The sequence below is a fragment of the Peromyscus californicus genome, unplaced genomic scaffold (genome assembly GCF_007827085.1).
Source record: "Peromyscus californicus insignis strain IS unplaced genomic scaffold, ASM782708v3 Scaffold_14__1_contigs__length_90479793_seg_2, whole genome shotgun sequence".
NCBI classification, from domain to species: Eukaryota; Metazoa; Chordata; class Mammalia; order Rodentia; family Cricetidae; genus Peromyscus; species Peromyscus californicus.
Genome location: NW_026294436.1, coordinates 43,869,401 through 43,884,125, shown reverse-complemented (window position 1 = coordinate 43,884,125; position 14,725 = coordinate 43,869,401). Strand labels below are relative to the sequence as shown.

The window sequence follows — 14,725 nt, the reverse complement described above, 5'->3', positions numbered from 1 at the left end:
CTTTAGCAGTATGCAGTATCAAATGTGTCTTCCTCAAAGAGGAAGGTACTGGGCAGTGCCTTGAAGGATGACTGTTGAGGCGCTCCCTTTCAAGATGTACTTATTCATATCAGTTTGAAAAGAGAGAGAGGTGGGCTATGATAAAAGAGCAGCTCCTCCCTCTCTGCATGTTTGTGACCCTGATCCTGTTCTGCTGGATTGGAGCCAAGGCTCTTCTATCCACTGTCTCTATAGATATGTCTAGCATCTAAGAGCTGATGCTTTGATTACATTCTTCCACTTTCTTTGAAAAAAAATGCATCCTGTGTAGAGACCACAGAAGCAGGGGCAAGGAGATGTAATTAGAAGATACAAGGCCCACACCTTAGGAGGCAGAGAGAAAAACAAAACAAAACAAAAATCCAACCGAACAAAAAATGGGTAGCTGAGGACCCTCCATGTCACTAAAGAACTGAGCTGCCTGTGCAAATACGTGACACACAAAGAAGTCAAGCTAGGTTGGTTTCCCAAGCCACAACCTCACTTCCTAGGGGGCTGCCTGGCATACACTAAAAGGTTCAACTCCACTTCTACTACATGCAAAGGCATTTCTCTGCTCCCAGTGCTGGGTGGAAGTGGAAAGGGAGTCAACTTACACTAATACTGTGCTTCTTATTCTTTGGATTAGAAAACCAGTTATCTCAGAAAACAGGTTGCTGTTTTTGTCAAGTCTGAGAATCTCATAAACGTATATAATGTATTTTGATCAAACCCACCCCTCATGTCCCATTCTTACTCCCCCTATATCCTCTCACACACTTAATGTCATCTTAATGTCCTCTTCATAGAGATTTTTTTTTAATATCCGACTAAGTCCAGTTGGTGCTTGCCTGTATTACATGGGTGTAGGACTGTCCACTGGAACATAGCAACCTACCAGGGCTCACACTCATGAAGAAAACTGACTCTTCTTCTCCCAGGAGCCATTAACTGCTAATAGCTCCTCAGTTGGGATGGAGTCCACGAAAAAGGTTATTTTTGCCCACCTGAGGAAAGGCATCAATACATTTTGCTACACAACAGCTGTTGGCTAGCTACAATTTGGCCTATCTGAGCAAGGACTAAATGTGCCCATCCCTTCTCCCATTCTTACCTGGTGTGAGGTCCATCCCAGACTTCTCATTGCAGCCCTGTAGGGAGTCCAAGGTGCGGGTGACCTGACTGGCAAAGTCCTCCCCTCCATTCATACACTCTCTCTGCAGGTGGTGACGTAGGTCTGTGATGTCATACTCATAGCCATCCAGGATGGGCGTCTCCCGGATGCTCAGGGTGCCACTGGAGTTGTGGCCCTGCACACGGGCATTGCGCAAGCTTTCTCGCCCATGGCCGCCAATCAGCACAGATGGAATATAGTGAATCTCATTGGCTGCCTCTGCACTGGCACTCTTCTGGGGTTGGGGGACCCGGCGACGTTTGCACCAGCGCCTGCGAGTGTACAGGATCATCACCAGGCACAAGATGGATAGCAACAGAGCAATCATGCCACCCTGGAAAGACAGGACATCAGGTATTTGCACAAAGAAAGATAAGTGCTCTACAGTGTCATTGCTTCATCTGCTAACGCCATTCATCACTCATTCATTAATTCATGCAACCCAATGTGCTGAGCACTTGTAGTAAGCATCACTCAGCAACCAAGGGACACTCTGTTGACACTGGTGTTCAACAAGGGAGAGAAATGAAACTATGTGCGCTTAGTGCATCATTTCAAGGAATCTAGTTGCTTCTGGCTTAGCAAATATTTGAGACAGAGGCTAGGGAAGATTGTGATTTGGGGTTTTCAGTTGCAGAAGTGGGGAAAAGGGTTTGCTTTTTAAGGTAAATGAGCTACACATAAGGCTGATTTGGGGCTTTCTTTTTAGTGGCCAGCCTGGGGTGGCATCAAGTTTCATCTCATATCAAAACAATCAATCTTAGATGGATCCTAACACTGGATCTATGAATCAATGAGTCCTATCAACTCTAAAACTCAGATTTCTTGTCTGTACAAAGGAGAAGTCGCCACTAAACTGCTCATGGTGGTTGCTAAGAATTAGGCTAAGTCATGATGTTAATGTGTGCAGCACAAATACAGCACACACCATCAAGATTCTGCTCAGAGTGTCCTTAACTGTCTCCACCAGAATAACTGGCCCATCAGGGAAAACCATTGACACATTTACATCCATCAGAGTGGAGCACCAACTGTGGGAAGAAATCCCACTGTTTAGCACATGTCTTGGGTGGCAGGAACAGTTTTGTTTTGCTTTCATGGAGGAAAGGGCTGATACCATATCCTAGAGTGAGGCTGGTGGAGGAGTTTCCTGATGAACTTTCAAAATTCCAGAGGTCACTACCTCAGAGGCCAGTCCTTACAAGTCAGGACAGCACTAGCTGTCTGCTGGAGATGAGCATACAGTGCTCAGTGTGGTTGAACAAGCTTGTGATCGCGACAAGGCCACACTAGGGTTTGGAGAGGTGAAGGGAGTCTGCCATGCTCTCTCCTCTACAGCACTCCGCAGGCATAAACCTTTGGGTGCCCAGTCAAGCTCATCCCTTTATTTTGGTTAACAGCTCTTCAAATCTACTTCATTAGGCCAAGGTGTGCCAAAAGGCTCCCCTCCTGACTTTAGCTCTAGTCACTGCCAACCTACTGTATATGATAGAGCTAAAAAGTCCCTATCGTTTCCCACTGGGCCCACCCACATGAAGATGGCTCAAGAACATTCTCCCAAACAAATTAAAAGCTCCCCCTTCTTCCAGTTTCACAATGATGACGTTCTGGATTTATGAATACAGTCTCCCAGTAAATCTTCTTGGCTATCCTACATTTCCCTCCTTCTGAATACATATATGCATATAAGCATACATATGAACACACTACGACCATGTTCAAACAGGCCACATGAGGAGGTAGAGAAACATGCCGTAGAGTCAGCTGCTAAGTGACACACCAAGACATGAGGCTTTCTGGGGACACAACTTTCTGCTTTGCAAATTTTTTCTTACTTTATCTTGAGAATACATTCTTCTGGTGCAATCTCTCCTGCAAATACCGAGAGAGTAAACACGTTCTGGTTGTGCAGGGTAGAAGTTCAAGTATTCTAGGTCCTTCTAACTGCTACCTGCTCTGTAGTCCATACTAAGGAATCTCAGACACAGTAGAACCATGCCTGGAGGACACTGCACTCAACTATATAGAACCAAGTCCTGAAGTAATCCACAGACAATAAGCATCTGTGTATGAACCAGTAGCTTTCAGCAGAGCCGTCAATCATATTCATGGCACAATCAGATGGGCTATCCTTTCTCTCACCCCAAACTGAAGCTGTAACAATAGGTAATTAAGCCACACAGAAGGAATAACTTCCCGACCGAGAGAAGTTGTCAGACATTGAATTAGGCCACTGAAAGCCAGAGGTAATTTTATTCCCTAAAGAGCCATAAGAGCGACATAAACATCAATCCCCGAGGAATGGTTTAAACACCATCTTTCTCGCTCACACAGGGTTCCTTCGGAGCCCCTCCACCCTTCCTCACTAATTATGCATACAGATGGTCACAACAGGGTTACAGTAAAATCCAGCCCATAGATTCATTGCCCATATCACACAAAAATAAAACAATAGCAGCTGTTCATTAATGGGTGTTTGCTATGTGTCAGACAGTTGTTCAAAATACTCTACAGTTTTAACTCTAAGAGGCAGAGTTTCCCCACTGTTGTTTGAAAAAAATGAGGCATAGAAGTCAAATAATTTGTTCAAGGTCACACGTGTTATTAGAAGGATTGGGATAGAGCCCCAGTGACTAATTCAGAGCCTATGTTTTTTGTATGTGGGAGCAGGGTGTATGAATGGTGGGCATGCATGTGCGGAGGCCATTAGTCAATGTTGGGTGTCTTCCTTTATTGGTAGTCACCTTATTTTTGAGATAGGATCTGTCACTGGACCTGAAGCTCCTGTTTCTGCTAGACTGGCCAGCTAACCCCCAGGATGCACCTGTCTCTGCCCTGTCCTGTGCTGGGTTGGGTTACAGAATTTCACCGTAGAGAACCACAGTGCCTGAATTTTATGTGGGTGCTGGGGATGAACTCAGGTTTTCATGCTCGTGCAGCAAGCTCTTTCTTTATCTACTGTGGTATCCATAGAGTCCATCTTCCCAGACTGCAGCCTCAGAGTTTACAGACCATTATTCTTTAGTCATCATGAGCTTGCCCATAGACACTCAAGCTCTCTCTGACTCCTCACAAATCCAAAGGATAGAATGGGATCATGCGGGTACCTAGATCCATCCTTACTTCACAAATTGAAAAAAAGAAACTAGCCAGCGTCTACATCTAGCTGGCCAGAGGTCAGATGAACATTGTCACAAAGGACTGTTTCCCAAGAAACTACTAAGAACCCAGATCCAAGATTAGTTGGTAGAAACACAAATAAACAACAAACTCTCAGCTCTCTCACATTTTATTTTCTCCATGTTTAAATAACATTATTCATAGTATGTATCACTACATGCCAGCAAGATGCTATTAGATCGTCAAATTTAGCTGAATTTTAACAAAGAAATAAATGTTGTCTTTCCACTTAGCGACCCACTGAAAATCTCTAGGTCTGATCCCTTCATCTGATGAGAAAGCCAACGTCCAGAGAATCAAAACATTGAAGGAGCTGAGGGGGTGATGCCAGATCCTCTCAATAGTTTTCTCATGAGGCCATTTTTTAGGTTCATGTACAATTAACTGACCATATACTAGAGCGCAGACATTCAACCAAAGATGTCTTGTGTTTGTTTCTCTAAAACATATAACATGTAGAACGCTAGAAAACAAGGTTTTAATCTGTCTAAACCTGTCTATGTAGTATCTCTAATCTTGCTTCAGTAGAATGTCTCCTCTGCGGAGAGACAGTGACTACTGGTGACCTCAGCTCTCTAGTAACCAGTTGCCAGTAATAAGCTCCAGCCACCAGGGGCAGTTTGCCCCAAGTATAGGGGAGAGGATTCTCAGACCTCAAGTTCTTCTATATGGATTCTTTGCTCCCATGATTCAAATTGGTGACAAATGTCACAACACTTTGCTGTGACTTATCAATTAATTGTGGATGATTATGTAAACAATAATATGCAAGATGTAGTGTTATGCAATATTTATATGCAATTGTTACCTAATAATGAGATTTTGTGATAATAATAAGCTCACTATGTATAAATTCCTCTGAAGTACATAGGTACTTTATTCTATGGTCAGTTGCTAAGTAGAAGTGTAAAGCCCCTTCATAATAAAAAAGACTTATTGTTATATTAGAATAAGGCATATGTCTAGAAAGCTAAATAAACTGTCATTCTACAGTGAGAACTTGAAAGTCCACTGGCATATTCAGTTACAATTATATTCTCATACAAGCCCAGTTCATTGGAATATCTATTATTTTTAGCTCTCCTACCTTCATAGAAAAGTTTACACCTGAAAGTCACAGATGTCTTAGGATATTTCTTTCAAAGACTCTAAAAGAGGTGGCATATGAAAATGGCCCAGATCTTAGGTCAAGGGCATCTGGGGACTTCCTGCTGACCAAGTGAGGAAGAAAGGCAGGAAGAAGGTTATTATCTTCCTGCAAACAAAAGTTTATTGTGAGGAACAAACACCCTCTGGCATCTGAGTCCAGACAGACTCCTGCCTCCAGTCTGGGCAAGAACACACTGTTCAACCTGGCTGATTCAGGGCAAGTGCAGGAGTTGTTGGCAAACTTTGTGTTCTGGACTGCATCGCTCTGGTCACAGTGTGTTTGTCTTAGCTCCAGGTTTTATGGCATTGAAAACCCAAAACAAAACTTTAAGATACATCTATATTCAGGTGATGAGCAACAAGTTGCAAAATGTGAACATTAAAAATAAGTAACAACCAACTTCATGGTATAGCATTATTTTGCTCTTATTCATCTTTGCATGAGTTTTCTGACTATTTTATTGATTTTTCTCAAAATGGTTAACATTTTGTAAATACAATTGTACTGGAACTATATGAAGACTCCACAACTATTCACAAATCCCTTGCAAAAAAGTGGCATTTTAAAACACATTTTTCTTTTAAAAATCAATAAATCATTTCTACTGGCTTTAATAGAGATCAAACAAATGAAAACAACCTTTATTTTATAATGAAATTGACATATATGGTACTCACCTGAGAAACATGAAGTTTGTCAGATAATTTGTATAGTTTATAATTTTTATAACAGTGTTTTCTGTAACATTGATGGTAATTACCCAGGGTCAGAAAAATTTTTGTCAGCTCTCCGTTTTGAGTTCGTCCTAACCACATGCTTTAACCAGAAGCCTCCCCTGCCCCCCGGGTTCTCACCCTAGGTCTTGCGTCATGCCTCCCAACTTAGCTGATTCTTCAAAGTCGGTTCAGCATCTTGGCTTCCATGGAATCCTTCCAAGCCTCAATGTTCTGTACATAGACCTTTCCACACTAACCACAAGTACTTTTGACTTTAACTGGCTTTTCCATCTCTTCTAATAGAGTATAGTCTTAACGAAAGTCATGCTCATGTCTGACATATCTCTTATAGCTCCAATGTTGATTTTAGTACCTGGCATAAAGCAGAAAGTCAATAACTGCTTGTAGAATGAAGGAACAAGTGAAAGGAAGGAGAGCGAGCCGAGCACACGTGTGAAAGAGAGAGAGAGAGAAATCAAGAGAGAGACAGAGACAGAGACAGAGAGACAGAGAGAGAAGGGGAGAAGGAGAGGGAGAGAAGAGAGGAGAGGAAGACAGGGCTCATCAACTTTGAGTACAATGCAATATAGACATCTATGTGCCTACAAGCTAAATTCATACAAGCTGACTACCTATGAGACTCATTTATTTGTTATTAAGCTATTCAATGAGTGTTTACCAGACCTGCTTTGGGGATGTGTGTTTCTACTGGTTTCCGTTATTACTGTTAAAGAAATAACACAGGTAGGGCTTCTAATCTAATGGAGTTTACATTTTAGTCAGGGAACAAAATCAAACTAACCAAAGTAAATGCAAGCATAAAAGTCAGGCTGGTTGTTGGTACTAAAAACAGCTAGTGCTTTTTGGAACAAAAGGAACAGCAATGGGTAAAGATATGTTGTACAAGAAATGAGGCTCTTAGTAACCTGGGGGCTGGTGAAACCCTTCCCTGATCAGTGTCACACGATCAATAAATCATAGAATAAAAGAGTCTGGATCTATTAAATGTCACAGAAGTTTTAGGGCATCACCTGGGCTGTGTGAACCATTGGCAGAAAAGTGGAAAAGCTGAGATTTTGTTTCCAGTGACCATCTGTCAAGAGACTGTGGCCAATCAATCAGCTAGCATTTCAAAGCTCAGTGGAGGAGTAACAGGAGAATGAATCTGAGACATCATTAATTATCCCTCGAGGCAACTGGACACACAGAATTCAAATTATACCCCTAAAGGAATTCAATAGTGACAAAAAATTAAGAATTAAATAGGCACATTTAGTTTCCTACTTTTCCTTAACAGTGCCTGAAGACAAGGCCAAGACTCTTATAAGACAACAATAACTCATATCTGACTTTGGCTTTTTTTGGGGCATCTAGTCATTCAAATCCAGAATCAGACTTCCAAGGATAAAGAATGAATGGCATAGATGATAGACAGACAGACAGACATATAATAAGTAGATGGAATAGTTAGATGATAGACAAATAAATGATATGACAGATGATAGATAGATACATACATAGATAGATATGTAGATAGAAAATAGATTGATAGGTAGATAGATATAGATAGATAAATATAGATTGATAGATAGATAGATGATAGACAGACAGATAGATAGACAGACAGATAGATAGACAGACAGACAGACAGATATATAGATAGATAGATAGATAGATAGATAGATAGATAGATAGATAGATAGATAGATAGATGGCTTCAAGACCTTTCTGATCTTGTGATTTGTTAGTCAACTAGAAAACTGGCCTAAATTACTAGCGTGAAGATCTCTACGATGATGAAACTAATTTGTTAACTTGAGTGGGTTTAGAATCACCATGGAAACACACCTCTGAGGGTGTCTATGCGGGTGTTTTGAGAAAGGTTTAACTGGGGAAGGAAGACCAAACCTGAATGTGAATGGCAACCACCTTATGGTCTGGGGATGCAAGCTAAGTACTAACAATGATATCCCCCACCCTCTCTACTCTCCCCCCATCCCCCCGACACACATCCCCTGATACAATGTGACCACTTGCTTCAAGCTTCTGCTGCCATGGCTTTTCTACCATGGGAGGCTGTACCCCTTGAAATTTAAGCCAAAATTAAGCCTTCTTCCCTTTAGTTGCTTCTTGTCAGCCATTTGACCACAGCAACAAGAAAATAAACTAATATAGTTACCAATAAAATAACAATTCTACCCAACTGTGCAACATTCTGTAAACTTCATGGCCTCATTGAACCTAATACTTGCCTGCCTCTACAGCATGGGATAGCTAAAGGAAATGTACAATTCTTGTCATCAATTGTTGACGATTGTAATCATGACCCATGCCAAACTGGAAACAATGCCAAGCTGGTAGGGTAAAGGTAGAAAGAACGTAGTAATGTCTTCCTGAACATTAAGCCAAAACCACAGACCAAGGACATAATGGATTTGGTTCAGAAGCAACCATCGACTCCATTTAGCACTGACAGACATCTCCCTTCCCAAAGGTAAGTCAGATCTTTGAAGTCAAATTATGCCATTAAGATTGTGGTAACATATTCTTGACCTTGAGAATCCCTTTTCTGAACAGAGGAAGCCACCTAAACTAGAAAGAAACCCCCTTGGTTATCTTCTCTGACAGATTTTCTCTCCTGTGGTGGTTGGTGAGTAGAAATCCATTATGCCTTGCCTATTTCCTTCCCGAGTGGAAGACAAGTGAAACACTTTAAACATATTAAGTAGCAACTTCAATTTATAAGTTATTAGGAACACTGCCTTCTCTTGGGGCCTTTCTGGGGCTTTTAATCTTCTGGAAATGCTTTCCAGTTGCCATGGGCCACCATATTAATTAAGAGGCCTCAGTATGTGTTCTGAGTCCTCTGACATGAATTGTGCAACTCACTGGCAGGAGGAAGCCTCACCACACCTGGCTAGTCTCTAAATGGAGTATGCTTTTGCTGTTGCTGGCTGCCTTGAGACCCCCAGATTCCCTTACTCACACTTCTAGTCCCAAGTAGCCAGTGCTCAGGGAAGAAATGGAATGTTCTGAGGGTCCTGCCTCATTAAAATGCTATTTGCCTGGTCAAGATAGAGAATAGCAACCACCCATAAACGAAAGACCAACTCTGACATGAAGAGATTTTTTAGGTAGGCAGGGTGACCCTTAAGGCCCCCTTCAATCCAGTGAGATTATGAGCAGGTTTTCTCTAAGGCAACTCAACATTATAGCTTCTGACTTATTTCCTTCATTTTATTTTTTCTTAGGTCTAAAAGTTTCAAGACAGTTAGCTTTGATCACTGTCTTTCCTCTTGACTCTGGAATGTTTGTCTTTAACTCCTCTATGAGACTCATGAGTTTGATCTAATGAGATTCTGGAGCCAACAGGGACAGTAGCTGGAGGCTAGTGTGCTGGAGTCAGGTGGGCTATTTAGGGGTATCCTGCTTTGAATTCTTTTTTTAGAGAATCCTTTTTTTTGGTTCTTGAGAGTTTTCTTGACTCAGACCCCTGACTTTACTGCCACACTGTGACACAAGGGGATGCATACCTTATGAAACTGCTCTCTGATCCTTAATAGCTCCAGTTACCTGTCTTTGCCTTAATGAGAATGCTAAGGTGAGTGGTACTGAGTGCAACAGGATGGCAGAGCAGTAGTTTACCATGGCTCTTGTTTTTAGGTCCAAGGCCACCTCAGTGGATTCCCTCATTCCAATGACAGGTCTAGATATCTAGACGGGCAGTGAGGAATCAGGCCGAGCTTAGGTCCTGACATCCCTCTGGATTTAAACTCAACAATTTTATGAGAGATGATGCAATTGAGGAAGCCATTATGGACACGACCCCTAATCAGTGTCAGGTATTAAAAGGACAGATCTTCATAGAACCCATTTGTGTGGCTATGTGTGCACACCCATGCATAAATGTGTGTATTATGCATGACAGCCAATCTGGGAGATTAAAGGACCCACATAGAAGCAAAAGCACTCCAGGTCGCTGTCTCAGCAACCCATGGGCAGAACAGCGTGAGACAGGCTTTCTCCCTGGGCTATGAGCACCAGCCCTTCAAAACTTCACTAGCCAAGCATGAAGCCAATAAATAAACATCTCCAGCTGGCTAATGCCCAATGCCTATTCTTGGCTATGCTCCTTTCCTCTTTCCTCCTTGTTTCATGCAGTAGATGATCTTGATTAAATAAAATCATGATAATAATCTGCTCCATTAGTACCTAACATTAAAGGAATTATTAAACAAGTAACAGAAGAAGCAGTGGATATTTTTTGCTAATGACCATTGGAGTTCTTCTTTTTTTTCAATCAGATGGAATTGAGATTTTTCTTCTGTCTCTTCAAAAGTGAGGCAGCTCAGGCCAAGGGGGAGAAAGGAAGTCTTAAGAAAGTTGGTGGCTCTATGGGCAACAGCTGGACTGAGAAAAAATGATCAGTAGCTTTAAAACCCAGTCATTGAGGCAGACCATATGCGAAGCATACCTGAGGATCTCAGTGACTTCAGAAGGAAACAGCCTGTGACACCATGAGCTGAGAACAGAAGTTAGATTTCCATGAATTTGGTCTATAATCTTTAGTGTCACTATATAAACCAGTTATAACTTCAAAGATCTGTTTTGTTCTAAGATGAAAAATCAGGTGGACCCTTCAAAACTGTGCTTCTCAGAGAAGCTAGACAAGGTGTAGGTGGAAGGCCTTTAACATGGGGTACAGCCTAGGTCATTTTCATGAACCACATGTAGGGTACAACTTGATCATCATGGATCTATGAGGTCTGCTGTGCCAGGGCCTCATTAGATATTCAGATCCCTTTGCCCTTATTCTTCTCTCATTAAAGATTCTTCAATTACATAGAAGAGTGATGAGTCTACATAGCTGATGTTATTTCATGACATTCTCAAGGACAAACCCTTTCTTATACTTGTCATCTTTTTATTACAACTCTACTGAGTGTACTTCCTTCTTCTTTGGGCTTCTGTTTTGCTTTGTGATTACAAGAACATACTGTTGTCTTCCCATACTATTGATGATGGAGATGGGGAGTTAATAGTAACTACAGTATTTGTTAAAGTCTTACCATGTGCCAGACACAATGCCTAATACACTCACTATTTCATTGAATATTGCCCACAAATATAACTAAAAATTATTGCTTTTATTTTCAAATGAGGAAACAGAAGATTAAAAGAGTTAAGTAATTTCTATAAGTTTGTCTAGAGATACAAAGTCAAATCAATACCTAACCACTGACCTTAGCCATATAGCTATAGGACCTTGTAGAAGAGCAAAGGCCTGCCATGATATCCAGTGCCCTAGTCATCCAATTCTCTCTTTATCCTCTCTAAATTGAGCCCTTGACTATCTTGTCTTGACATCTAATCTTTGGGGCTATGTAAGCTAGGATCTCCATATGGCAATACTTGGTTTTATCAATATTACCTGCACAAAATGTCACTGTATCCTTCAGTGAAGTTTGATCATTGGGCTGAATAAATACATAACTTAGAGAAATAATTCAATTGTGCCAAAAGTAGTCACTTTACATAGAGGGAGGAGATTGATGTCAAGAGTTCTGAGACAGATGTTTTCAATGCGTGATCAGTGGGCTGGGGAGATAGCTCAGTCAGAAAAGTGCTCACTTCCCAAGCAATAGGACTTAAATTCAGATGCCTAGAACCCACCAAAAAAAAAGCTGGATGTAGTAGGTAATGTCTACAGTCTCAGATATGGCAAGGCAGCTAAAGAAGAGAGCAGGATCCCTGGAAACCCACATGTCTGTCAGGTAGACCCCAAGAAACCCACATGTCTGTCAGATAGATCCCAAGAAACCCACATGTCTGACAGGTAGATAGACCCCAAGAAACCCACATGTGTGACAGGTAGATCCCAAGAAACCCATATGTCAGCTATCCTGGTGCCATGGAGAAGTTCCTGGCCAATGGGACTTGCTGTTTCAAACCCAATAGAGAAGCACTTAAGGATCAACACCCAAAGTTGTCTTCTGATCTCAGTATCCATGCTGTGCACATCCATGCTCTCTCTCTCTCTCTCTCTCTCTCTCTCTCTCTCTCTCTCTCTCTCTCACACACACACACACACACACACACACACACACACGTGTGTGTGTATACATACATATATATATATATATATATATATGTATATACATGGAGAGAGAGAGAGAGAGAGAGAGAGAGAGAGAGAGAGAGAGAGAGAGAGAGAGAGAGAAACTCTTGTGGAAGCCCTAGTTTCCTAGTGAGAGCTGAACTTGCTTTACCCAGCAGGGCTGCATTAGAGGATTGCTGGACCATGTGCATAGTTTCTAGGTGATTGGAAGGGTCTACACTTGGCTAAGCTAAGGGGGAGGTCTTTTGCTCCACCCCTTGGCATTCCTATAAATAGCCCTTTAGAAGAGACAGAAGGGGCTGGTGGATAATGATCCAGGCCCTCCCGAGGCTATCCTGTGTTTCTACTTGTCTCTCTCCCCTCCATCCTTCTATCTGAATCTCTTATCCTTCACTCCTCAAGTACCCTAGGGTGAAATGCAGAAGCTGGTCTCCCAGCTGGCCTCCCATAAACTTTCTTCAAAATCTAAGGATAGAAAGGCATAGCCACTTCCTTGAGAGCATAATATACATGCACGAAGACTTGAGACTCTTTTATTGTCTGTAAATTCTTATCCTGCAAGTAGAGACCTATGTGAAACAGTAAACAGTTACATAGCATTACAGCACAATAGAGATGGATGGAAACTAGGAATTACATTTATTGTCAGACACCCTCCCCAGCCCCCAAATTCTGACCAAGACATGAAGACACAGAAGATAAAAGCAAAACCCTCAATGTCACATTTTGCATTAGAATCCTCTTATAGTTTACTTTCATTTGCTATGATAAGCACCATGACCACGACCTAAAGAACCCTGGTGCACACTTCCAGATCACAGTTTATCATGGAGAAAAGTCAGGCCAAGAGCTCAGGTGGGAACTGGAGCAGATATCATTGAGAAATGATGCTTACTGGCTTGTTCTGTGGTTTGATGCTAGTTAGCTTGGTGTATTCAGCCCAGGACCACCTGCTTGAGAAATAGTTTCTCCCACAGTTGGCTGAGCCTTCCCATTTTAATCAGCAATCACAATGATTTCTCACAGACATGGCCCAGGCCAATCTGGTCTGGGCAATTCCTCAATGGAAATTCCTTCTTCTTGGGTAACTGTGGGTTGCGTCAACTTGACAATAAAAACTAACCAGTACAGTTCCAGTTGATAACCATGCTCACTCCCAACACAAACTATTAACTGCTGGCTTTGAGGTGTTTCCAATTGGTAAGTCATTTGACCCAGAACACTCTAAATTTTAATCACGAGCCTCCAGTTCCAATCCAAACCCAACAGAAAACAATGAATATTTACTGTCATATACCTCTTAACAGTCCAGCTGTGGCTCAGTCCTGGCTTCCAAGAAAGATGTGTAATAGAGCTGAAGACTGCAACAAAGGTAGGAGAGAGGGAGTTTACGGTTTAGGGGAGATGCTGATACCCAAGCACGTTCAGAATTTTGTGCCAAGATCCCTTCCAAGCCTTCGCTCCTTGCCAAAGGTCCTAAGCATGAGAGGAGGAGGCAAGAGGTAAGGTTGACAGGAAAAGCTGCCTCTCCAGGGCCATGCACTAACTGGCATGGTTCCTTTTTCTCTCTTTAAAGAATGTGTTATGTTCAGTTTTTCTCTGGAGCTAATCAAGCACAAACTCTGGAGAAGAGGCCTGGTTTGTAAAGGCAATCGGAATGAGAGCCTGACACCCTCATTAGGGCAGGCTTCGTTAAACCACCAGCTCCAACATCAGCAGCGTATTTTCCTCAGCTAATTACATTTTTTTTTTTTTTGGGCTGGCAAAGTCATTAACCAAGTCTTCAAATCCTTCTCATCATTAATGTGAAAAAATAACAACAAAAACTAAATCCCCAACTGCCCTGCCATGCCTCCTCCTTCCCTGGTGTCCCACCCACCCCTGCCACATGCTGCCAACTTTGTTCTTTTGCTTTTCAGGCTTCCTCTCTTGTACTTGGATTTTTAGGATGGGGTGGGACGGTGATGGAGTGAGGTAGAGAGCTTGTCACAGAAGCTTCTTTTCTTCACCAGCTGACTGAGGCTCACTTTGTTCCCAGCCAGATGCCTGCTACATACATCAGGACCTTGGGCACAAGCCTGATGCTTACCAGCTAAAGATGGGCCAGGGCAAAGGGAAGCTTGAAGCTGAGCCCTGGTTCTTCCCCCTCTCCCTCATGGGAGGTCACAAAAGGCTCAACTGTGCCATTGTTTGTCAGATTTTAATTTACTGATCAGTGACTCAATCATGCAGAGCAAATCTGTGGGTCAGCCTGATCCAGCCAGAGATGATCACATGATAGAAAGAACAGCAGAGACTCTTGCTTCCAAGGCAACTGATGAGACCAACCTCATCTGCCAGGCTAATGTCTAATTCTGTGTCTGGGGCAG

The 14,725-nt window shown here is 42.2% G+C and overlaps 1 protein-coding gene across 2 annotated transcripts in view; it reads right to left on the bottom strand.

Moving 5' to 3' along the window:
- Nucleotides 1–14,725, bottom strand: part of Astn1 (astrotactin 1) — a 327,875-nt gene that overhangs the window by 175,630 nt on the left and 137,520 nt on the right. For both annotated transcript variants that reach the window (XM_052737326.1, XM_052737327.1), the window contains exon 3: nt 1,133–1,526. In XM_052737326.1, coding sequence (XP_052593286.1) covers nt 1,133–1,526 — 394 coding nt within the window. The remainder of the gene's footprint in view (nt 1–1,132; nt 1,527–14,725) is intronic.